Source organism: Heliconius melpomene, chromosome 1 (genome assembly GCF_056956725.1).
Source record: "Heliconius melpomene rosina isolate 202511_hmr_F chromosome 1, ASM5695672v1, whole genome shotgun sequence".
In the NCBI taxonomy this organism is placed as follows: domain Eukaryota; kingdom Metazoa; phylum Arthropoda; class Insecta; order Lepidoptera; family Nymphalidae; genus Heliconius; species Heliconius melpomene.
The window spans coordinates 13,428,663-13,456,618 of NC_140389.1; the positions used below are offsets into that span (position 1 = coordinate 13,428,663).

The following is a 27,956-nucleotide window of genomic DNA, read 5'->3' on the forward strand; positions in this document are numbered from 1 at the left end:
CATTTATCTCGAACTATTCATGTTAAATAATACTGCAATCAAGCAATCATATTCCATACGTACGGTGCAGACAATATATCGTAATTATCAGCTTCATTTTTCATTTCATTAGGCTTATATTATTTATTAAAAGTGCCTCTAGTAATTTTAAAAACCATTGTTTCATGTACATATATGTATGTTAAGTAAGGTTAATTATGATATTATATTTTTATAAATATATACCTAGCTGATAAAGTTGCCGTGAGACGAGTAACCGACTCCGACGAATATAATACTTCGTGCTATTTATTTCCTTTAAATTGAACTAGTTGTTATTAAAATTTACTTCTCCTTTCTCAATTTTGGATAATGGAGCTTTTTGAACAAAAGCTCGTAGATACATTGAAAGCAGATGCTTCAAAATATATAATAATTATAAAAATATAACATAATAATATTGTAGCCTGATTCATTTATCTTTAGGTAAGACAATCTAATCTAATCTAGCTTCACGGTGTATCACTAGCGGGGTTGTCAGAGAGAACGGAGCCCCCAAACGCTGCGGTCTCTGTGTACCTCTTTCAATACAATACCTCGTCCAATATCATCCACCTCTTCATACATGCCCTCCGGGGCGTTCTCATGCTTTTTACGTGACCATCCTTCAGTATCCCTGATACTGTATTTTCAAAGGTCAACTGAGGTCTTCCTCTACCTCTCTTACCGCTAAGACAAATTTGAAAATAATGTAAAATGGATCTGAAAATTTTATTTAGCTTTAATACATCTATACCTCCATCTACTCTGTAGATAATTATATATGCCACCACGGGCCTCCTTGAGGATTTTACTTTTTATAGTCCACACGAAAGAAGTTTCTGGTGGCCCCTAGTATATAATAAGCGCGAACACCGCAAAACTTGCACCATGACATATCACGGACGTAACAAATGACTCTAACGATATCAACATAGAATATATATATTTACCATGTAAAAATAGATCCTAAAAAAAAAAAATTTTCACTGTAAAAATATAAATAACTAGCGGCCCGCTCGCGGTTTCACCCGCGTGAACTATGTTATTATTAATTTCTGTCTCCATGGCTACGTCCTAGTGACGTCTATGCAAAATTTGAGTCTCCTAGCATTTGTAGTAACGAAGTTTCATACAAACTTTCGACCCCGAAAACAACCCCTTAGAAGTCGAATATTGCAAATTCCCGTCTTAACGAGCACCTACGTCCTATAAATAACTCCTATGCAAAATTTAAGATTCCTAGCACATGTCGTTTCTGAGATTTCGTGATGAGTGAGTGACCTTTCGATTTTATATATATAGATAGAAGATACACCAAAGTCAATTATATAAACAAAAGCAAGTAATTGAATCAATTTGGCTTTCTTTTAGGACTACATCCGCTTTGTTTCCGGCATATCCGCAGGAAAGACGGCTGTAAACTTACATCCCCACTTATTTAAAGGATATGTATTTTTAGCTATGTCTAATTACATTTTCAACTCTTTACAATAAAAATAAATAGGAATATATTTATTTTCATTACTATTGAGTAGAATAAATAATAAATAACCATAATTCTTAGTTCTATTCAGTTCTTTAGTTAATGGTCATCGAGAGTGCCGCCAGTTGATCACCGTATAGATAATGATGGATATGAGGATAAATTTAAATAAATAAGTATCATTTATGTAATAATTATAAAAAATATAAGATTTTATAAGTCAACAAAATGAACAGTACTTTCAAATAATTTAATTTTATTCCTATGTAAACATTTAGGGAGATTTATTTATCTTCGCGCATAAAAGGAGGAAACCAGAGAAAATTTTATTTTATTTTATTTTATTTATTATATTTATTTTATTTGTTTTCAATATTACACCATTTTTATTTTAAAATAATCTACCATTATTTTCACAATTAAATAAAATCGAACTATCATTGTTTCTTTAATAAAATATGCTTTTCGCAAATATATAATCAGCAAATTTATGACATTCGATAAAAAAAAGATTATTACCGATCTTTCAACAAGCAAACGTATTAGTGAGGGGCAATTAGGATGAGAAGGGTAAATAAAGTGATCTATTTGAATGAACTAAGTAGGCGGGAGGTGCGGCGGGACGCGGCTAGTGCCCGCTGCCCGGAGCCGGAGGCGGGAGTGAAGGATGCCCACTCCGACACCGTATGGGACTACAGCGAGACGCCTCACGCTTCCCGCTCTACGTACTACGAGACGTGAACTTTTCAGTTATCATTTCACGTTTTTTCACGTAATATGCCTCTGCCATTCGTTTTTTGGATCCATGCTACTGTGTTCAATCGTAGTGAAGTGTTCAGAGTCATGAAAAACTTTTGTAATTATCTATATTCTATATAATCAAGATTTTTTGTTTATATTATTAGTGATATAAAATACACTAGTGTTAAAAGACAGTGAAATTTGACTTGTTTGATATTGTCGGTGTTGACATGTGTAGTATATAAGTTCGAATCTATCGTAAACAATTATAAAATGGGGAAGAAAAATCAAGTACCTAATTTTGATGTTTCGAAGAGAAAACGAAAGGTAAGTTTAATGATATAGAAAATTTTTCATGGTTATCAATAAGCTCAATTAAAATTGTTTAATTCAAATATATGAAAGAAAATGGCGAAACGTGCAATAAAAGTTTATACTTATAAAATCTAATAGGAGCTCTATCAAAAAATATTTCTAAGAGCAATAATCAGATTTTAATAATAAGTTAAAATTTGTCATTAATAATATACTAATGGCAGTCAAATTAAAATTTAATAGTTTGTAACTAATTTGTTTTGAATATTAACATAAACATATATTATACATATCTGTATAAAGTTCACGACAATTCACTGTTATCAATATTAATATATGTATATATAACGTTTATTATTAAAATTATATAAATAAAAAATAATGCACGTCGTAATCTAGCGAGATAAAATAATTTAGATATATATTTTTTTCGTACTAAGTGAGATATTTTTTTTATTTCTATTGATTCGTACTTTAAAAAGTAAAAACAAGACTCTATCATAGCGTTGTTGGACTATCTTTGACTGAAAATTATAATTAATATATTTATATTAATAAAAGATTATGCAAATAAAATATTAATATAAACTTTTATATACCTAATATATTGTCTTCGAAATATTGTCTCATATCATTATTAGCTGCCATCCAAAGTTCAAATAATAAAATACGTGATAATAAAAGAAAAACACTGAAGTAATGATATGTTTACTTTTATATTGGTAAAGTCTACAAAGACGGGACGGGTAGACGGGATAGGTAGAGGGAACCCCCCAATTTTCGAGATCATTTGAGATCATTGCAATTTCATGTTCAATGGTGGAACTGAGTGACGAGCTTTCCTTTCGTAGAAGAGCGACGAAGTGAAAATAATTCGTTCTCCCGTGGTGGGAATCCAACCAAACTTCCAAATTGCATTTACAGTCAGACTCTGTTCCACAATGTACCAACGGCCTCATTTATATATATTCCAATACAGTATCTATACTTATAATAAAATCGTAAACGGATCGGTTTCTGTATATTATATTTAAAGAATATATATAAGAAAAAAATATATTGATGGAATTTAATAGAACCAATAACAATATTTTTTTAAATTTTCACTTTTGTTTTTGCAAACTCTCCTTAACACTCGGTATTAAATTTATTTCAATCAGTTCATAAATAAAAAAAAGTTACTTCATTTTAAAGAATGATGCTTACTTTTCAATATTGGTTTATTATTAGAAAACAAAAATAATGCAGAGTAGTAAATCAATAATTACAGAATTGAAGCGGGCGAAGCTGCGAGCTAGTCGGTAGTATATTATATAATTGTTCCTGACTTCCTGCTATGTCTAAATTGTTACTTATTTTACATTTAACAAATGTTTTCTAGTAGCTTCTTGTTAATGACTTTTTAAATACCATTTTTTAAATATGAGGCCGTAGTGGCGCAGTGGAAATTCAATCAGAAGAATGCTTATATTGATATTATTATTATTTTCCTACTCTTGCCGATGAAACGTTGCATTGAATTATGCCATTTGACACACAATGTCGCCAAAATTCGACGGAAAATGGTGAGTGCTAGGTTTTCTCTGCTTATCCTGTTATGAGGGAAAAATTGTAGAGCTATTTTTTAATCAATTTTAACAATTTTATATTAGAAACAATTTTATATTAGAAATTTGCAGTGCGAAGTAAGATGGATGGAAGTCTGCAGATGGAAGCGGACATCACTAGTTACTTATTAGTAATTAATATCCTATCCCGCAAATTGTAGGATGGCAGAGAGAAGCCAGCATTGCATGTTAAGTGGTGAAATTCTACACCGATCTTTATCTTTCTACCCGAACAAATTTGAAAATATCTTGAAATATGATTTTAAAAAAGAATAAAGCAATATCATTTTCCCAATGCAAGTGTGATGACGATGACGCGGACAAAGTTTAAAGTTCAGTTAAATCGACATCAGAGCTGCACAAATAGTGATTTCATAATTTTAGTGACATAAGCAAATAATGAAACACAATGATATATCACTGAGTTTTCTTTATCCACTGCGACGGATTGGAAACAGACATAATATTAAGAAACAAATGACCAGTAACTCGCCTCTGGTGTCTCACGGAGAGCTACTGATGTGAACCATAAATATATGCACATATTCAATGATTCGGATGTGGGTCCTAATAACATGTTATAAGACAGCTAAGTATAGACTTACACTCATGTACCCGTGATAAACCGTGTAATTTTCCAACCTCTTGATATTATAATTATTTTCAATAACTATATGAAACTCAATTATTTTTTTCATTTAATTGTAATTTACATGCATATAGTAAATAAACAAATTATGTGTAAATATAGGTGCATGTAGGTACCTTAGTTGGTGGAAGCGTAATGGCACGGACAGTGTATGTAAATGTGAATATAGCGGATTCGATTCTCATTCAAATGAATTAAGGAATATAGTTAAGTTATTTTCAGTTTACCGTTAATTAGTATAAGAAAATGCGTAGATTCAGCCGCGTGTTTCGAATTTTGACGAAAAGTGTATAGCGGTGAGATCTGATCTGTTTTCCATAAATATACAGAAAAAAGTATAATAACTATGCACAAGAACTGTATCACCAATACACAGGAGGAGGGTTTGCCGTATACAGGACGTCGTGATTAGCACAAATACTTACCTACGGAAAATTTAAAAAATCTACTCTTAATGCAAACAGTCAAACACTGCCTGCCAGTGTTAAACGATTATTAATCACTTAATTCTATTAACATTTATTAAGGTGATCTATTTTTTTTAAATATAACTGGTATTAACTTAAAGACTCTTTAACCTTCTTATAATAGAGAAAAATGTGTGTACTTTCAATATAATTGACAAACAATATGTAAGGAGATGTAAGGCTCTACTAGAATTTTTATTTATATATATTTTTAATTCGTATCATAGTTGGCAAGTTTATCTGGATATGTATTAATTATAATAATTTTGTTTACATAAAAAAATATTTTTCAAAAATACTTAGTAATGAATAAAATGAATAAAAATTAACACGTGTATTCTAGTACCGTATTGTAAACGACCAACAATCTCATTGCCACTCTACTATGTATTTATTCAGAATCATACAAAATATATCCGATTAATATCAATTCAATTGCCTAAATATACATGTCAGTGTTGTAACATTCAATGTTTTCGAACAGAGATGTAATAAAATGTTCGTATGTAATACAAGATATGTATTGAAAAAGATATAAAGCGTATTATAATATTGTTAAACTTTCGAATGTGTGTACCGAATGCCAATATTTATTTACTTACGTCTTTATTTTTCAAAATGAGGCCATCGATATTCATTTCGTAAGCAAAAATACATAAAAGTATAATTTCACAAAAGGATTCAGAAATGCATGTCTAAATGAAAAAAAAATTTAAAATCGTTCGGCAGAATGAAATATTTTCTTCCATTTTTTTTAATAAAAATATTGTATAAGATGAAAGCTCTGTAAATATTAAAAGAATCTAGCTTTTAAAGGATTGCACCAGCCAAGGCAATGTTACTAAAGGTATCTATTTATCCTTTTACAGAAAATTGATATTTTATTTTAGAAAATTGAAAAATTTAATTTGGTGTTGTACACCAACGGTATTTATCTATCGAATAGAAATAGAAGAAATGGCAATAGAAGAAAATTTTAAAATATAACTTTAATAATGTAAGTTGAGGTTTAGTTAAAGAATGTCGTTGTCATATAATATGGGACGAAGGGAGTATGTGGCTTGCTATTATTTTTATTATGTTTACCCTATCCTATATTCTCTAAGATACTCTTCTCTACTTAATAAAATGTATAAAATTTAAACACACTTTAAGACAATACACTCACTTTGAGATATAGAATTTTCTCAATAGGTTTAACAAAATTAAAATTAAAAAAATCAGCTTCACGCTGTATCCTGCACACAGCAGGCTAGGCAGAGAGAACCTAGTATTAAGACACTCCGTTCCCCACTTTCTGCCGAATTCTGGAGGCATTGCGTGTTGAGTGGCAGTACAACGCCGCGCCTTTGCCTCGACACCAGAGCGAAGAAATATAAATATAAACGTAAATAAATATTTCATTTCCTCGAGTGGGGATCGAACCCAAAACCGTCGCGTTACAGTCACACCCTTATGGGGCTACACCACGACGGCCCCAAGCGAAACCGAAACATAACACCATCACCGCTAAACACAAGTAATGTTATCAACGAAGTGCAGTCAAAGCACGATTTAGAATAATTTATTGGGCACTAACTTGCGGAGCGTGATGCGATCTTATTGCGGTGTTCTTTGAATGTAAATAAATTTATAGTTTTGAGCATGCCACATTTGGATTGTAAAACAGCCATAAAGTTACAACAATATTTTTTGTGTATATCTCTCCGTCTTTACGTTGAGTTCGTATAGTCTGAAGTCTCCAAGTAAATTGAATAGTTGAGAAGCTAACTAAGCACTTGACGTTCATAATTGTACTTGGTATTACTAGTTAAATTAATTAAAGGAAAATTAAAACTCTGTAAAGCAATTTTCAGAATCTTTAATTTTATCAAGTTGACAATTTTTTTCCTTGCTCTTTTTTTATAGTATTTAGAACAATTAAGTAAGGTATAATTTTACAAAGATTTGAAATTTAATCCATATTATATAACTGTTAAAAGTTCATTGGCTTAAAGTGACACGCCATGTGCTGTCAAGCATTGGGTATATGCCAGCAGTATTTTTTGTCTGGTCGCACAAAGCCCCCATATATGGCAGAACTACCTTTCTATGATCTTATATCACTTGATTGATCGATTGATTGAATCAATGAAAAAAACATGTTTTATGTTCAGATTTCATTCTCACGGCTTACTTTGTTGATTTAAACAAATTATTATTAGATGACTTAAGGCCAAGTGAAATAATGCATAGTTAAATATTTACTTATTATTTATACTGGAGGAAGGTCACGTAAAAAGCATGAGTATCCCCCGGACGGCATGTATCAAGAGGTTGATGACAGTGGACGAGGCGAAAGAAGCATGTAGAGACCGTAGCGTTTGGCGCTCCGTTCTCTCTGACCACCCCGCTAGGCATAAAACGTGAAGCTATGTATGTATGTATATATGTTAAATTAGTCATTAAAAACAAATATTAACATTATTCAAATTCGAGAAAACCTATTATCGTGCAGCCGGTGAGAAGACATGGCTGTGAATAGCCAGAAAGAAACTCAACGGTTGCTCAACAATGATCATTTCATATGATAAATTTTGTTTTCCTTCCTCCCCAGTTATACTTAGCTTAGGTTAGGTATTTAAATAAACTACTATTATTATCAGTATATGTTACAATATTATACAGTATATGTTTTCTAGAACTAAAAAGTAAACTACATCACCTTAGTGCAGTGGAGAAGTTGTTAAATTAATCTTTGTGATTTCTGTGTGGTATTTAAAGCATTAGATTAGGCCAACAAAGCAATACATGTTAATTATATAAAAAGTTATTGGTTCTCTGCCTCAAGCTTTTGCATTTCGAATGATAGGACTCCACACAGCGCTGTCTCTTCTTACCAGAACAAATAAATGTGAATACTATTATCATTTTCCCAAGCGGGAATCGAACCATAACCGTATTTACAGTCAGAAGATGTGCCTCTGCTCTCCGCATACGTGGTCTTTAACAAAATAACTATAGTAAAAAAATATTGTACTAAACATTTTCTTATCTGTAAGAAAATGCATGTTCTACATTTATACCTACTTTATTTCAAGAAAACTACCAACAAGTACCGATTATTAAGAGCTAACGTATTAAAATAAAAAAAAATACATCGAGTTCCATAAATTATATTAAAAACAGTTCAATTAAATTAAGTATGTAAAATATAACAGCTCAGTGGCGTGCCATTGGAGAGGCCTATGTCCAGCAATGGACGAGGACAGGCTGATGATGATGATGATGATAAAATAGTATTATCGTAGTAACAATTAATTAAAAGTTTTGTATGTACTATACTATCAATCAAAAGAATAGAGTCAGGTATAAATCATAGATATGCGTCCACAGAAGTCCTTCGTACTTCACAACTATAAATCACTATAATCACCGATCTTAAGTAATACTGCGTTCCTAATAAATGACTGAACGTATAAATTCTATAACCATCACCAGTAAGACTCTAGTATGAATTGTATGTAATTTTAAAACCTGATAAATATTTTTATGTATGGTTTTGCCAATATAAATAATTTTACATATATTTGCACTTAATAAATAATTCCGTCTGTATATTGAATTGATTCTCGTAACCTTCTTTACTTTTGTTTATAGCCGCATCCCTCCTGTTCAGTGGCGGTACTCCCAAAATTTAATAGTGCTCAGTTAGATCCCAGACACACACACATCCCAACATTGATATGTTACTAGAACGGGAAAAAAGGAGAAAAATTTGGTCTCCGAGTTTACTTAAATAAGCTAACAATCATCGCGGATAACAATGAAACTCTCTATTATAATTTATAAATTCAAAATCAATTTTAGGGTTTCGTACACATACGTTTTATTTCGTAGCTCTGTCGTGTCAAGGTAGAGCGCGGCGTTAAGTTATACCAGTCAACACGCAATGCTTCCAGAATTCGGCGGAAAATGTAGAACAGAGGGTCTTAACACTAGATTCCCTCTGTCTAGCCTGTTATGTGCGGGATACAGCGTGACGCTAAAACAACTAATATTTGTAATTAATTTCATATGAAATTAGTGTATAAGCCCGTATAATTAAGTTTATCAAATTTTATAAGTTGTACTTCCCGTTAACCTACTATAATCATGAAATTGATACGGAACCCTTGGCAGAGAAATTAAGAAATAAATTTTAAAAAATTGCGTGGGCAATTATGATTAACAAATTAAAATCGATCAAGATGTCATCTCCAAACACATCTTAAGTATTATCTTAATCACACTTTAGAAATCCAATATTTCACTTCATAAATAACTTTGACCTTGGGGTTAAAACAATTCATAACCTCTTTCTATTCTTGCGTCGACGAGGAAACCAGAGAATCTTTTACAAATTACACTTTTTTCTTTAGAAATACCAGTCTCTCTGGTAACAATATGATAAATAGGCATATTATACTGTATTATCTTAGTGTGGTGGGCATGACGGGCCCACGCTTTTGGTTTTTATTGATGGCGTGTCACTACCTAAAAAGACATCACTGAAGATAACAAAGACTACTTGTTCAAGATATCTATAACTTTTTATTAAGTCGGTAATGAATTTCTACTCGTATTTCGACAATGATATATGAAACATTAAATCATCTTCACGCTGTATCCCCCTCACAGCAGGATAGGCAGAGGGAACCTAGTGTTAAGACACTTCTTTACTTTCCGCCGGATTCTGGAGGCGTTGCATGTTGAGTGGCGGAACTCTACGCCGCACTTTGCCTTGGCACCAGCGAAGGAAATGAAAATATATTTTTTAAAAATAAATATTTCATTAGCTCGAGTGGGGATCGAACCCACAATCAGTCACCAACCAACCAGGCCTCACTAAATATATTAATAGATTTATTTTAACATACTATTATATATACATAAAAAACATAATAATTTATCTTCTTTAAATGGATTGGGCTTTCTTTATTATTGTTACTTTTATCACACAGCCAACGTCCTCTACATCAACAAGTGTAAGGGCTAAGTAAAACAATTGTAGAGTGAAGATGTCGGCGTTATCTCGCGTTTTATCTCAGAACGTGACCTCGCTATCTACCAGGTCCCCGCCCGCCCATCTCACCAAAGAATTCTCAGTTGAACTCAAATGCAAATAAATATCGACTGCGGTACATTTTACTTTACTAAAGCCATTAATTAAGTAATGCCGATCAATCCTTCATTATGTACGGTTGGACCACCTCGACCGTTTATTAATTGATGAGGAGATAAGCTTTTTCTTGTGCTCCAGATTGCAATATAATGTTTTGATATAATTCGTATGATTTATACGTTGATGGTTAATAATAACTAACCTTCTAACAGTCTTGTAAAAGTCTTGTACAACTATGAATCTACTTTTTAAATTATCGTATAAAGAACGTTTTAATAAACACAAGAAATATCTAATAATAAATACAAAATATGTACTCTACTTCAAGCGAAATTTACATTAATAACGAAAATTACAAAAAAACAAAAGAACAGATAAAAAATAATAATTTGAAGCTAAGTCAAATTACTTTTTTATTATATGAATTATGTATGCAAGATCCACGTCAAAACATCATCTCACACAATTTTTTTTTTGTCGTAAATATTTTGTTAAACTTTATTATTTTTTAATATCAGTAATAAAAATATGCGATTTCCTAATAAAAATATCCGAATATTCAACATAAAGAAGAATATATTAAAAAATAATGTGTCTGCTTACTTCTTGTAAACTTTTCAAATTAAAAACAATACAAAAAAAGCGAATATGATAAATTTACCAGCGATAAAGAGAGGAACCTTATCAATAAATCAAGTGATAACTGGGTGACGTGCAGACCGAATACATCGAAGGGGCCCGTTCAGGAACCCTTCACATCAATTACACCTTTGTCACACAGCTTTTTTGCACAGTGTATTAAAAGAAAAAATATTAATCATAACAATATGAAATACTACAGCATTTGGAATAAAGTGCTATATTGTTTCTTATTTTTACTTGCTATATAGAATAAATCCTAAAGAGGTCGTCGTGGATCGGTGGCACAGGAGTGTGACTATAAACATGATAGTTTTGGGTTCGATTTCCACGAGAGAATGAATATTAAATATTTTATTTCTTCTCTCTCATAAGTAGTAAAAGTTCCTGTAGAGTTTGACGGAAAGTGGGTAACGGAAGAGTTTTAATGGCAATGGAGTAATTTAATACTATGAGTAGGTTCCCAGGACCCCTCTGCTTACCCTGCTAAATGCGGGAAGATAAAAAATAAATAAATACACAAAACGATTCGTAATCGATTCCTGAGAGAAAAATGTTACTATAATGAAGTTAATTTTACTAATATTTTTTATTACAGAAAATAAATACGTAAATAACACCTTTCCTCATATTATATTGTAATAACATTGTTAACTTTTGCCACCATTAGTAATAATTCGTTAATTTTTAGTGATATCAGCAAAAAGGTCAAGAGTTCGGACGACCGCCAAACGAATAATGTTGATAACGTTTAAATTTTGAAATGTTTCCATACAAAACGCTAGTATATAATATATAGTGTACTTATATTATTTTCCCAGAGACCATCTTACATACTGAAAGTTCACTACTATAAAGTAGAGCCAACAGGAATTTCATTTATTGTAGCAGCAAAAGCTCAAGATCTACTATATATTGCTTGAATATATTAGACATATATGTAACTTTACATTTTCAATAAAATTTCCATAAGCCGTTTCCATAAGCCGCCTGCCTCTACTTCGCCTTATACGGATAAAATGCAGAATTTCTACGTTTTTCTTTCACAATACTCGATGAGTACATTGCGTAGATAAGACATTTGTGTAAGCGCAAATTCTTTATTTATATTTAGTTATCGTTAAAGATTGAAATTAAAATATATATTTTTGTGATAGAGAGTTCATTTATCAATTACAACTTTACTTATAACATGACATTAATTGTTCCGATTTAGCCAAACCAAATCCTAAAACCTCTCAATTCAAGTGAGGTATTAGGATGGTAGATGGATGGTGGATGGATGGTGGATGGTGGATGGTTTGGATGGTAGATGGATGGTGGTCAGGATCTCTGGCTGCTAAGCTTGAATTACATAAAAAGAGATCTCTAATTTTTGTACGGAACCCTCGGTGATCGAGCCCGACTTGCGCTTGTCCGGTTTTTTCTACTTAACCATGAGGACGAAGCCGCTGATGAAGGTTAGTAAATTATTAAAATGCTAAAATTATGAAAGATCGATACGTTTCTTTTGCATTATTAAAATAACATTTTTATATCTTCGACTATAAGAATAAGTGTATGGTGCAAAAATAATCAATATCTATGGCGTTAAGTGCTAGACGACATTCGAATAAACAGGAGCGGGCGGCTCAAGGGCGAGTTGCGTTTTTGTACGAGCGAAGAGGAGCAGCCCACGTCCGCGCGGCCTATAGCTCTCACATACGAGTGCGAATAGGAATACACTTTGATACATAGCCACTTACGCCGGTTCAATCATTTCTGATAATATAAATATTTTATTAAATTTGTTATTTGCTAAAATTCGTTCTACCCGATAGCAACTATAGTAGGTAGAAAAATTTCCAATTAAAATTATTTCTGTCGACTACGTAATACTATGAAAATATCTTCTGGGAAATTGTTATTTATTCTGATTTGTAATAGTTTATGTACATTGGATGATGTAAATAATAAATACTGCTGTAGATAGGTACCTACTTCATTTTTGAAATAAGCAAAAAATTTAATACATTCGATTTAAAATTATAAATAAACAATTACAATCCATACCTATATGTACTATTTGCTTATTAATTTCTTTATTTATTTCCTGTGACGTTTGGTGAGGGAAAATCTATATTATACTAAATATCTAATACTTTTCGTAATATCAGTCAGTGACTATGTTTTTTATCAATTATATTATATAAGAAGAGAAACATGTATTAAAACACAATTAACATTTTAAACGATTTATGGCGAATACGTTTTTCCATATATTTCTCTACTCTTATCCAATGGTAAAACAACGTCACGTAAAAGATTGCGTCTTAGTTATCAATCAAGATAGATTTCAATCGAATTAGGGTAATCATGTCAGTCTCTATATTCCGTACATGTTGAATAAAGAAAATTATATTTTTTATAAAAATAAAATACAAGTTTTTCAATATGTGTATATAAACTTATTTTTCGTGGTATATAATAGTAGATTGCTACGATTTAATTTATATAATATGGATTATAAAAGACTTCTCCCGAGAAATGATACGAACAAAAGTTTAAGAAAACAATGCTTTATTATTACACCTAGGCATATATCATATAAGAATTAAGTGAAACTTTAAAATAATTGACATTTACTCGGAAAAGCGATCAATAGGAGTCGGTTAAAAACTGACTCCTTTTTAGGATTCCGTACTTTTTAAGAAAAAAAGGAACCCATATATAAGTTTACTTTGTTGTCCGTCTGTCTGTCTGTCAAAAGCTTTTACCTCGGGAACGCTTGGAGATATCAAGCCGCTAGTTCAAATTGGGTATCAGATGAAAGGGCTCTGGGTAAGCTTATCTTGAATTTTAGAAAAAGTTCGAGACCGCCAATTTTTGTACGGAACCCTCGGTGGGCGAGCCCGATTCATACTTATTCGGTTTTTTTATTCATTTAATTTCCTACCACTGCTCCTTTCATATATTCCTACTTTCCGAAATAATACTCTCAAATTTCATTTTTGCTTATATTACAGACTGAAATATTATTAAAAAGAAACTCTTGCAGTCATGAACTTTAAAGAATTTGTGTATAATTTATATTATGATTTTATTTTTATAAAAGCATTGTTAAATAAGAATTCTTTATGGATTACCAATCAACATACTTATATCAAAAGAAATAGCAGCGTATTTGTTTGCATTGCTTGTGCTCATTCACGAATGTGGAGATTAGTTCTGATGGGCTCTTAGTGATTGTATTTGACTTATGACCAATAATCACGATCAAATATAGCGGAATCTCGAGTGTAATCATAGAAATGCGTCTAGCAAGAGAGGGAGTTGCGTAATGGTGCAATGTTATATTATTTAATTTAATGATTCTATAATAAATCAGCTTCTCGGTGTATCCCACATACTGCAGAGTAGGGGTCCCTACCTATGGTTCCCTCTACTTATGGTTTCCCCTGGAACCTGGTGTTAAGACACTGGTGGAGAACGAAGCTCCATAATTCTATAATAAAGCCAATATTTACGTACGTGCATATAATAATCTTTAATAATTATGATTATATTATTTCTTGTATATAACTCCCGCCCCTGACCCTTCAACCAGACAAAGATAACTCTATGTCGGTCAATAACCGACGCATTTCCGAAGTTGAAGTCACCTATCCACCAATTCACATGTTCCAAATGCGCACTTCCGTATTAAGGCCCGACGCCCGCTTATGATATGATACATTGTGATAACAGCTCGAAATCGCTACTGGTAACCGAGGATAAAAATACTTTGGGAGACAAGATTGCAAATGATCACTTACATATTGAAGTGGGTAGTCTTATTTTATATTTCCTTTTCAGTGTCTAAATATATTTGTTTTTGAATTTATAGAGAAAAGGATAGTATGTATTATATACTTTTGCTTGTTATTTTCTACTATTTACCCATTCGTGGCTTCGCCCGCTTGAACTTTACCATTATTTTGCTTACTAATCTGATTTAATTTCCTGTTCTAATGACATTATCATTTTAAAGACACAAACGGACAGACAAACAGATAAAAATTTTAAAACTTTTGTTTAGTGTTGCCAGTTTTTAGATTTTCTCTTATAACCTTTACGTTTAGACAGCGATCAGTAATAATTTACTATACCAATATATATATACATTTTGTTTTTTTTTTTGCATTTACATTTTTCACAGTTTGAATAAGACAAAAGAAATATATTCAAAGTATATTTGTATCAATAATGTATATATTCGACCTGCATATATTATCTAAAAAAGTAGGTTGCAACTTGCAGACTTCGCTGCTCAATACAATCCCTGTCTCAGAATAAACTTTTTGTATAAACTTAGAAACAATTTAAAAAATCCATTTCTTTTAGCAGTTATTGAATAAATCAGCTTCACGCTGTATCCCGCATACTGCAGAGTGAGCAGAGAGAACCTAGTGTTAAGACACTCTGTTCCCCACTTTCTACCGAATTTCCAGAATTAGGCAGAAAGTGGGCATTGCGTGGCAGAACTCAACGCCACGCTTTGCCTCGACACCAGAGCGAAGAAATGGAAATATAAACGTAAATAAATATTTCACTTCCTTGACTGGGGATCGAACCCACAACCCTCGCGTTACACCCCTGTGCCTAGTAGTAGTAGTTATTGTAATTTAACAAATACCTTTTTACTGCTAAAATTATAAATAATTGCAATTAAACTGTGTGCGTAATTGATACTATTTCAAAATACCCATACCAAAAATACCATCACCAATAGAACTAATGAACAAAATGACGAAATGCACAAGAATGTGAGCCTCGAGGTTTTTATGAGGCATTATAATGGACACTGGCCCTCACTGGGTGTACTGGTACTGGTACTTGAATTTCAAATGAGCATAATTTTGTTGCAGACGTGTATTTGTAAGCCGATACGTTAATAAATCACATTGTGCATCCTCGCGCCTAGCCAACGCTTTCTCTCAGTGCAAAGGCAAACTTCCTTATACATACCTACCTATATACGTACAAGCAAAATGCTTGTAACGTAAAAGTCTTTATTGTAATTAAATATATTTTTAAAATGCTTTTAATAAGTGAAGCTGTAACTAATTAATTTGAATTTGAATCGGAGTTATGCGTAGCTTAGGTGACAATACAATATTATGGTATGAACAAGCTGGTGTGAAGATGGAGCCAGGACTTGTATAATGGAACTCCTCAGAGGTTATACTTACTAGTAAACCATTCGAGTTTAGGCTCATACGATTTATAGCTCCGACTAAACTATACTCTTAGCACTTTTATCACTTGGTATAGAAGAGCATGTTTTTCTTTTACAATATTTTATTACTGCAATATATTTAGAACAAATTATTCTAATTGGCAATCAATAAAAAATCTAGTTATTAATTTTACCGTAAATTTGGAAAATTTAAATTCATTACATAAATGTAGATAATCTATTAATAATTTTACGCGCTGCACGTATCAAATTAATTCAGAACTAGGGCACTACACTATAGAGAATAATATAGAGTTGGTAAATTAGCACAAATTGGCGTAGAGCAAACATCGATTACCAAAATAACGTTAAGAGAAATCAGGACAATACCAAAATAATCCCAACGAAGTTTTATTGCAACACAAACTCGTATAAGCCATTCTGCTAACCACAATACACAATTAAACATTGGAAAGTTAAAGAAAATAAATTAAATTAGCTTCACGCTGTATCCCGCACACAGCAGGGTAGGCAGAGAGAACGTAGCGTTCACTGGCCCTATTCTGGAAGCATTGCGTGTTGAGTGGCAGAGCTCAACGGCGGCTCTTACCTCGATAACAAAGCGAATAAATGGAAATATAAATTTTCAAATAAATATTTGATTTCCTCGAGTGGGGATCGAACCCACAACCAGTCGGTGTATAGTCACACTTTGTGCCCTTACGCCACGATTGGCCTCTTGAAAAGTATAATTATTATTTTATAATAGGTAATAAAATAAAGAAATACAATATGTAGAACATGAAATTAATTACTGATTACACTTCATGACATATGTATATATTAAAATGAAAAGCTCATCAAATCTAAGCCGCTCACAATTACGAGTTTACGGGTTGATGAGATAATAAAGAGTGTTCGTTTTTGACACCAATCTGGTGTTTATTATTTGGGACAAATGTGACCCGCCGCCTGTAACCCAACACCACGCCGTCTGCCGACCGACACTGCTCAGCTTGTTTGATCTACTGAGAGGTTTTTAAACTTTTTATGTCATAGTTTAGTGCGCTATAGGCGCCTTTATTGTTGAATAAACAACTGAAAGCTGTCCCCACATAAGACGTGAGGATCTCAAACTTGTGTGTCGTTGCGGCCCTCGTTCATGTATTTACATTATATTTACATAGCTAATGTTAGCTATAGAGTTTAAAAACTTTTAAAAAATGTGAATCAGTCAGCGAAGATGTAATGATAATATTACGGCTGTAAACAATCTATCGTTAGCGAAACATCGTCTATACGTACTGTTAAAAGGTTTTAAATATGCAACGAATATCGTTGAGAGATATATATGAAATCATAAATTAAAAATATAGTGAGGGCTTTTGTGTTGTAAACTCACATGTAAAATGTCCTACTAATTTATTGAGACAATTACTTCATTGATTGTACAAAGAGAGTTTTATATTATCATTTATGTGAGTAATAACACATCTTAATAAAAATACACAAGTAGTTTATGTGTGTGTCCTTATAATATGAAAAAATATGACATTAATTTGGGAAGTCATTTTGGTGATATAAAACATAACTCATTCCCAAGAATTGTTCATTCTCGTTTAAAACAGACAGACGCTAAGCGGTTGGATTTTTAAATAAACATTTTTAATGATCGGCCCGCGCCCGCGCTCCACCAGGTGTACACAGACGGTGCGCCCGCGCCCGCTGACGCACCCCCCACTCCCCTACGGGACACACGTACCTTCCTACCGACTACTTCTTTTGTTCCTATTCATAGAATTTTCTGACATGACATATAACAATAATCAAATTATTATTCTTAGGAAGAGTATTATAAATATTTGGGAAACGTTCCTGCACAGACTAATATATATACGAGTACATGTGTGCTTATGTGAAGATAATACCAATTAATTTATAAATACCAATAAATTTGATAAAACAAAAGCTACAATGCAAATAATATTTATTTTTTATGACATTAATTAGAGGCGAATTTCTCTTGCTAGTAACTCTAATTAATAGTTATTATTATTAAGTTAAAAGCGTAAAAACCCAAGAAGTTTTTAACTTAACAAATGTAATGAGAACAAAACAAACTTTATAGGGATAAGAGAAAGGACGTTATCAGTATATTTGAAAAGGTCAGCAACAAGTTATCTTTATATATATGCTTTTCTAAGTTTATTTTTATTACAACATTGCTTTTGTGGAAGTTTTTGTAAACAACAATTAATGTTCTCAGTATATTTCTTTATATCTAGGTTGGTAGACAGACGTAATTGTCTAATTATTCTAAATATATATTTTAAATTTAATGAAAATTTAAATCTATAAATATTAAACCATTAGATATATTTGCCAATGAAGGAAGAATAAAGTCAAAGGACGAAAAAATGACTTAACTAATATACCCTATCTCTCTCTCGTCATATCGCCGTCCACTGCTGAATGTAGACCTCCTTCACCTTCCTCACCCACCTTCTTTAAAATACAATATATCCAAAGTAATATAATATTAGCAATGATCAAATATCACTTATTATTACTATATGTTTTAACTAAGGTAGCAATTTACAATTAACCTTTATTTAATCCTAGGTACTACATACTTTATTAAGCATATTGTTGTAATATTACCTTGCGCGATATTCGCCTTTGGGCAGTATTGTGGAATTCGATATTCTACAGCTATCAATCAACGAATCAAGCAATTATAATTATGAACTATTCAAACGGTCGCTCTTATTATAAATGAGAATTACTATCAAATATTTACGAAATGTTATAGTGTATTCAGCTGCATTGGAAAACCAAAACAGAAAAATATTTGTAACTTCTTATTTGTTCCTATACATAAATAGTTAGTGTTTTTCTTTACATTTTTAGGCTCACTAATTTTTAGTTCAATATAAGCAATACATATGATGCTGCAATCGTACGTACGTATTTTCCATTTGGTTTTCTTTTAAAGATCATAACAAGAGAAGATGTAGGTGTTGTTACAAGAAAAAGTTATTCAAATCCAGATTTTAAAAATCATAAGTTAGTATTCTATTAGAATTTTACCATATATTATTTTCGCAAAATATTCAATGTAACAGACACAATCTTTTTACCATTTTATTAAAGTAAAAATAGATAAATTAATAGCCATCTTCACAAATTGCAATGAAAATGACTAGGAGGTGGATCTTGACTCATCATATGCGGTCTTGCGTTGACGTTGAGCTGGTTCTATTCCGAATCGATCACATTTCACTGCGACCACAATGAGGCACCCTCAATCTTCAACTGGGCCCGTTAGATGAAAGCCCGTTGATTGTGCAACTGTAATATTAGAGTGTGGATGTTATTACAAACTTAAGCATTGCTCGTAATTTAGTGTTTCTTTGAAAATGCTATTAAGAATCTTGATTCTTAAATAATCATATTCAAACGAAATATATGTGGCAGTTTACTCTTAAAATGTACATTTAGCGCCTCAAAAATTATTTATTTATTGAACCGAACCGTGTTTTAAACATAAAAAGATATAAAGAGTTTGTAATATTAATAAAGCTTCGATTGTATTAAGATTACGCATCGTTTAAGAGTCCGGCGGGCATACGTTAATCCTTTCGACATTGAAACTTTTAAGTAACACTAATTACAACTATAATTCAATAATACATTTGATAAAAATTAGACCACAGAGGCCAGTCGTGGCAAAGGGGCACATGTGTGTTACTTTGAACGCGACAGATTGTGGGTTTGATTCCCACTCAAGGAAATTCAATATTTAATATTTTCATTTCTTCACTCTAATGTCGAGTCTCAACGTGAACGCCTCTAGAATTCGGCGGAAAATGGCGAATGAAGTATCTTAATGGAAACGGAGTGTCTTAAAACTAGGCCAGTGCGAAGAAATTAATATAATTAATAATAGGAATGGGGATCAAACACACAACCTGCCTCATTTACAGCCGCTTCCATATTCAATGTACTTGCGACAAATAATACAATTTCATAGTAAACACAACGATATGCTATCCAAACTGTAATTACGTGTACATAAGTTCATATTTCCCATTCAGAGCTTATTTGCAGCTTGCATTGTTTGTAGTTTGATAATATAGAGAGACAAAATGATGTATGTAGGTACACGGGTAGTTAGAAATTTGATTAGTTCCACTTGTTATATTAGATTACGTTCGAACATTGCTAGTTCAGGAAATTGTTACTGCACAGTTTGTCATAAATCATATTTTATTTGCATTTTTACAAAACTTTATCAAATACCTATGTTATTTTTAAAAGTTTTAAATTGACATAATTCAAAAAAATATCACAAAATTCTGTTTGCAATAATACTTATCATTGACTCTAAGTATAATGATATTATTCTAATAATTATAGATAAACATTATAAAATATTTATCGTCTAGTAACTAATTACTAGTAGGGTATTTGTCCAAACAAATTATAATTACAATATTTATGACATTGACTGGAATTTACAATACAGAAAAACGAATGAAATATGAATGACAGAATGTTAATATTTATTGGATTATATGCATTTTCTAATAGCATAAGAAAAAAAATGTTTTTCCCCTTGTTCTGAATTCATATTATCTAAGTAATACATACTTAGTTGTCATATTGTCTAGGATTTTTAGTTAAGTAGATATGCATTAGTAGTTAAATATATGTAGGTACATTTTTTTTGTATAACGTTAAAAACAAAATAAATATTATAATTTATATGTATAATCTGTATTAATTATAAATACATTAATTTGTGTTCTAATGCGCTCGTTAATACTTTCGACGTGACAATGCAAATGATGCTATATTTTCTTCAAAATTTCAGAGACCAAATATTTGCAAAGGTGTTATCTTATTACATTTTAATTGACCGGGAAAGTGGTAATAATAAATATAATTTTTAGATACTCATTTTAGAAACATTAACATAACACTAAAACACTTAAATATTTCGTGTGGCACAGTGAATAAATTTTTATTTGTATGAAAAGATAAGCTCTTTTCAAATATGACATAAAAAATCTGGGAAGATATTAATAATACCTATATTGATGTTTTTTCTTCAATAGAATGACAAATCGATTGTACCTATTTTATTCCTATTATAATAAGCTCAATAAAATATTTACTTTCTTGTACATATTTTAATGGTGTAATAATTCACATATTTAGATGCATATCTGGGCGCGTTCGTAGGCGTTGTCCCGTGGCAGAATGTTAGTATGAAGACATTTTATATGTTTTGTAATCACGCATAGTACCTATATAGTAGTGTATATATATAGTAGGTGGAAGTATATCTTAGAAACGAGAACTATAAAACATCAATAACTCATTTATGGGTATGATATTATTGATTTATCGTAACCCCAGGCAGCAGAGTGGCCATGCGAACGATAAGGTGTCCAAAATAACTGCATCGAACGTATCAGACGTTTAAGATGAAGTTACAGTCGTTATATTTACATTATTTGAATGTTGGTACACACGTTGTTTGTATATATAATAAATAAATCGTACAAGTAGAAGATAAAGTTACATGTTTAAAGTTTTACATTTATTTCAACATAAAATACTTATACAATTTGGTATGGTATTACTTCTTTTTTCGGATAGTTACATTAAATGCAGCAGTTATACTGGTTATATTTGATTAATTGTCTTTTATTACACAGAATTATTACATAGAAAATTTGATGATTTGATGGTTCTCTGTGAGTTTAGAGCTACGGTTTGGACTTGAGCTCACGGCTTGAGTGAATAATTGAGTCTGCCAATAATTATGACATTAGCATTAAAGCATTTCGGGTTATTATTTCATATTATTATTACTTAGTGTAGTACTTACCGTGGCTTTTATTAAAGCGGTTTATAAGTGAGTACCTACGCTTTAGTATCCTACATACCTATATTTGAATTATTGACGTAGGCCATTTAAAAATAAATTTTACTACAATGTAATTTTTTTTACAATGAAAATAATTACATAATAGAATATAAAAGAAGAATTTTTCATTCATTTTCAATATTTTAGGTCCGAAATAATAATCTTTATGAAAGTTCATTTTAGAATATCAAATAAGCTTTTGTGAGTTAGCATTTGCTCATTTGAACCAGCAAACAGCAAGAATCAGTTAACTAACTATATGGTTTAGTTAAAAGTCATGAGATACTTAGGTTTCTACCATTTTGCATATGCGTGACATTTAATATGCATGGAAATACATTATAATTAGTAGTGAGAATGTTTTGTAAAACGTTAGTTTATTATGGATGACAAGCTCTTGTTGTACGTCAAATTTACATGAAGTACACTTTTATGGGGTAATCTATGTATCTCTTTCTATTCGACTGAATGGCATCTAAGAAAACAAAATACACCTATAGATCTATTTTTTATTGTCGATGATAACCAAAAACCACTTATAAATGCATATTAGTTGATAACAACGTGAAAATTATGTTTTAGGTGTCCCGTGAAAAGCCTAACAAGTTAGCCAGAGTAGCCAGGGAAGAAGCACGACCGAAACAGACATCACAAAATAATACAAGTAAATACCCTACAATCAACTCATTCTATATTGTACTTATTATTAAGATATATTAGATGGCATAAATAACGAAAGAAATTCAAAGTTGCAACTAAAGAAATTCGCTGAAAACATCGCTAGTTTGATCCGCCGTTGTTATTTCAGAATAAAATTCGTAGTTAATTTTTACAGTAAAATTCATTTATGGTGGATGTGAAACTTCATCTTGTGGAGAAGAAGCTGCCTGTGTGCAACATAATACCACTGCCCACTACTGTGTATGCACAACCAATGCAGAACCTGCCAAAGAAGGAGTGACGTGTCCTAGAAGCATAGGTAAGAATGAATACTACGTGAATTAATATCTAAGAATAAAAAATAAATCAGCTTCAGGTTAGCTTCATGCTGCACATAGCAGAGTAGGCAGAGGGAACCTAGTGTTAAGACACTCAGTTTGTTCCCAATATCTAAGAACAAGTTAACAATTCTCAAAATTGTCAAAATTTGAACATTTCCTGTGGATAAAACATGTTAATTGACGGCTTGTTGGCGAATGGATTTGGGCTGCTTGTTGAAGTAGCATTTTGATAGCGTGTGCTTTAGATCACTCGAAGGGTAATTGGCCCTTAATTTTTGCGAATATTTTATCATTACAATATAGATGTTTAAGAGTATACAAAAATATGATGTATTAATTACTGTTTTGTCATTATTATGCTATGTTAAATTATTTAAAAATTCAATTTCTTCAATGTACAGCCATAATTTGCTATTTTAAAAAGCATTTCTGAACATGTATTTTTCAAAATTAAAGCTTCAAAAGTTATTTTTATAAATATGTACCGAAAAAGAAATTCAATATATTCATTCGATAAATATAAATACCCACTTTTAAAATGCTAATCCTTTTTAAACTTTATTTCAGTGCCACTCCAACGGAAACCAATCCACAACGTGATCCCGCCGCGACCGTCAAACGCCACCGACCTCAGATACCCAGCGTCACCGCCCACCGCACAAGTGAGACCATCCATCATCATTAACACATCATCTTGTATCTTCTTATCTAACACGATTCCAGCCACGCTCATTATTTATATGTAAACATCATAAAATATTTAATCTACAAAATAGTATTTTAAGGCTTAAACGTCTACATTAGCTTTGAACAATGTTATTATTAAATTTTGTTTCATATAACCTAACCTAACTCGATTTGAAAAGTAATTTCAAATTTATTTCCAACTTGCTTGTAAACGACACATAATATAAAAGCTATCATCGAAATTTCATCAATGTATGTATTGATTTTGAGTTCTACACTATACGTACTATAACGTACAGGATAAATGAAATGTGTTTTTCCACCGTAACTCATAAATATTCATGATATTGTCATTCTTGATATCATTTTTTAAATTGACATCGAGTAGACTTATATGTACATATATATTACATATATCACTATACTTAAAATATAGAAAAATTGTATACTAGTATTTATAAAAAAAGCTCTTTAACACACTTTATTTTTTTTTGAGTCCACAACATATTTTTTGTATTAACATTATTTTTGCCGTAGTGTTTGGACTAGGAAAATGTTAATATTGTTGCAGTTGATTTAACTTGTGACATTTGTTTCAGGTGCCCAACATTTTCTCGAGCAGCGAAATTATCGCCGAATCCACAGCAATCAGCGATACTACTATCTTAGGATCTGGGATTTACTCAAGTACGAGCGCACCACTCTTCGTTGCCGTTGTGACTGGTTGCGGAGTACTCTTAATATTAGTTTCTCTTATAGTATTCTACCTTAGAAAACGCATTTGCAATGTGGATAGAAAGGACAAACCGGTAAGAGTTAGGTGTGACATGGAATATAGATATGGAATGTATTTATTGCTTGACATTTTTTTTAATTGCATGCTTATGCTTGCTACAGAGCGAAGGTCCTTAACCACATTTATATAGGGATATTGTCTATTCCTTGCTTTGGAGATACGTTGCTTAGCATACGTTATGATTGTAGCGTGTGCGGCCAGGAGAACCTCTTCTTGCTGAACGGTATATAACGAACCCGCAGTACGGCGTGTGTGGCGCTGGAACACTCGGTGTGCCGCTGACAGTGCCTGGTTCACCGATACCGCTACCAGCTAATAAAACCAATGAACCACAAGTGACGCTTCTAGAGAGAAGTGCGCTAACATTCGTAGAAGAAGTAGGAGAAGGCTGTTTTGGAAAAGTTTATAAAGGTAAAAATTGATATATTTTTCTTAAATTGTTTAAAATTCAGCTGTATTAAACACTTAAATATTGATTATAGATATGTTGCATGTAGTGGAAGATATGTATTTATATCTTATTATGTATTTATTATCTTTTATCTATACCTATATACTAAACCTATATACTAAAATATTAATGGGAATATTTTGTACCCCATTCCTATATTAGTTTAATTTATTTAGTTTCACCAATTAATATTTTTTTTAATTCTTGATTGTTGTATTATTAAAATAAGTATCATAATATAGTAAAATATTCATTGACCGATCTCCTCAGATTTCTAATTACCTAATATTTTTATAGGCGTCCTTAGAAATACCAGTGCTGAAGAGGAGGTAGCTATAAAAGTATTAAAAGAGAGCGCTGGGCGAAGTGCAGAAGAAGATTTTGTAAGAGAAGTCTCTATCATGTCTGCTTTTCGGCATCCTAACATTTTAACTCTTATAGGAGTTGTATATAAAGGTAAATCATTATTTATTAGCTATGGCTATTTTTTTTTTTGTTTGACACTGTATCCTACACATAGCAGGGTAGGCAGAAGGAACCTGGGAACACGCTTTGGCTCGTTACCAAAACGAGGAAGTAAAAATATTAAATATTTTATTTCTTGGAGTGGGAAGGCACTCACAAGTTGTCGCGTGTCGCGCGCACGCTTTAGCTACATAATTAATAATAATTACTTTTATGCTATATAAACTAAAACACACACATTTTAGTGCAAAAGTAATGCTAATTTACCCATTTACTCAATTTTTACATTATAAACATTATATTTTTACAGATGATACAAATGTTAGCCCCTGGATGGTGTTTGAATATATGGAATGGGGAGATTTAGCGGGTGTTCTACGAGGGTCAAGAGGTGGAAAGCGGTCTGAACTTGTTTTAGATGAATCCGCCCTATTACACGTAGCTCTTCAAGTAGCTCGTGGTATGCAATACTTAGCTTCTAGAAGATTCGTTCACAGAGATCTGGCTGCGCGCAACTGCTTAGTTGGAACTAATTTAGCCGTTAAGATAGCAGATTTTGGAATGTCTCGAGATGTTTATACTAGTGACTATTATAAAATGGGTGGAGAACGGCCTATGCCTGTACGTTGGATGTCTCCAGAAAGTATTGTCTATGCCAGATTCACTCACGAATCTGATGTTTGGTCATATGGGGTTGTGTTGTGGGAAATTTATAGTCGAGGAAAGCAACCTTTTTATGGTTGTAATAATTATGGGGCAACAAAAAAAATATTACGTGGCATTCTTTTAGTTCCTCCAGAAGATTGTCCGCCATTCGCATGTGAATTAATGAGAGCTTGTTGGGCTATAGATCCCAGGGAAAGGATTGACTTTGATCAAATATGCACCAAATTGGAAACTGCTCAAGCTACTGGAGAATCTAGTATACAAATAAGGCTACCTCGTCCACCAGCAGGCCCCTTGGAGTCAGAAGGTTATTTGGTTCCAAATCCGCCTCCAACTACAGTAGACTATTTGAAACCATTACCAGACCTGGATCCGGACTCTGATTTCAGTGAAGATGAAGACGTTGAAGAGTACACTTGACGTCCAGCTCCGGCGCCAAGTTCACAATATGTGCCACGCTTCTCGCCCTTGGCTGCCGCCAGGCAAACTGCCTTCACATTCCTATCACCAATAGAGAATGAACAGTTTGAATGCTAAACCGTAGCATTATTGTTTTGAGATCTTTGACACGAAAGAAATGTGCTGAAATAATACTCAACTACTTAGTGTGATATTTTTAAATAATATAAGCATAGATTAGAATTTAAGCAATATATATATGTTTTATCTTTTAATTAATTTAAGTCTATGTTGATGTATCCCTAAATAATATTATATAAACTTTAGACAAAAGTATTGTGCCATATGTTATAATACCAAAAATGTATGTACACGATAATAAATAAAAATATTATTTAAGTATGTAAATATGTTACTATATATATTAACTTATTTATATAAACTTTGTTTTAGTCCAATATGGTAAATGTAACGAAAAGTAAGTACATTAATAGTAAATTTTAAGACGAGAATTACATATATTGCCAGTTGTAGGTGAACATAGATAGTATTTATAATCTGCTGAAATATTTTTGAAATGTAATATTTAAAACTACAATATTTTGTATGAATTAAGACAATTTTTTAATAAAATTGAAGCTATGTTAGTGGATAATAGAATTGTGTACTTTTTTATGAATAATGCTTTTTATAGACATATATAATGCATTTGATAGATATTTTGATTTTATTTATGTATGTTTACTTAAAAACCATATAAAACCTTTGTTGCCAAAATATTATTAGCACAGGAGTTCAAATAGATAACCAATAAACGAATAAAAAGAATAGACTAACCAAATAGAACATTTTTAAAAATAAGCGATGTACATAAGTAGGATTTACAATTTTGGATATATATTTTTAATAATTAAGATTTGTCTATGTCAGTTATATTTTATACTGAGACTGTGTATTTTAGACAGAATGTTATATTTCATAAATTCTTACGATTATCTTAAAATTAAACAAAAATACATTACTTGAACGTCTGATTAATTCTTAATGTATCGCATAATCTGGGTTTGATAGACTACTTCATTTTATGCATGTCTGTACTTTTAATAATTAAGTCCAATTCTATAATAACATGTTTAACGTGGACATATATGTGTGTCAATTATATGTTGAAAAAAAATACGATCACGTACGTAAGAAAAACGAAATATTTGTTTTATTTAACCCTTATACAATAGATATGTAACACGTTATTTGTGAAAAGTATATTTTTAAATTAAGGTAAGCCTTAAAA

At 31.7% G+C, this 27,956-nt stretch overlaps 1 protein-coding gene across 1 annotated transcript; it reads left to right on the top strand.

Annotated features, from left to right (window-relative positions):
* Positions 1 to 2,159: 2,159 nt before the first annotated feature.
* Positions 2,160 to 27,870, top strand: LOC146541566 (muscle, skeletal receptor tyrosine protein kinase-like). Its single transcript, XM_085188558.1, has 8 exons — positions 2,160 to 2,572; positions 22,783 to 22,864; positions 23,036 to 23,179; positions 23,769 to 23,863; positions 24,488 to 24,697; positions 24,873 to 25,095; positions 25,433 to 25,591; positions 25,911 to 27,870. The coding sequence occupies exons 1-8, from the start codon at positions 2,519 to 2,521 to the stop codon at positions 26,684 to 26,686; spliced, it is 1,743 nt and encodes a 580-aa protein (XP_085044684.1). The 5' UTR covers positions 2,160 to 2,518; the 3' UTR covers positions 26,687 to 27,870.
* Positions 27,871 to 27,956: the final 86 nt, after the last annotated feature.

Excerpts from the sequence above, each read along its gene's own strand:
- LOC146541566 (XM_085188558.1), top strand. The coding sequence starts at position 2,519 with ATGGGGAAGAAAAATCAAGTACCTAATTTTGATGTTTCGAAGAGAAAA. Across the intron at positions 23,180-23,768 it reads GACGTGTCCTAGAAGCATAG|TGCCACTCCAACGGAAACCA; the intron begins GTAAGAATGAAT and ends ACTTTATTTCAG. Across the intron at positions 25,592-25,910 it reads TATAGGAGTTGTATATAAAG|ATGATACAAATGTTAGCCCC; the intron begins GTAAATCATTAT and ends ATATTTTTACAG.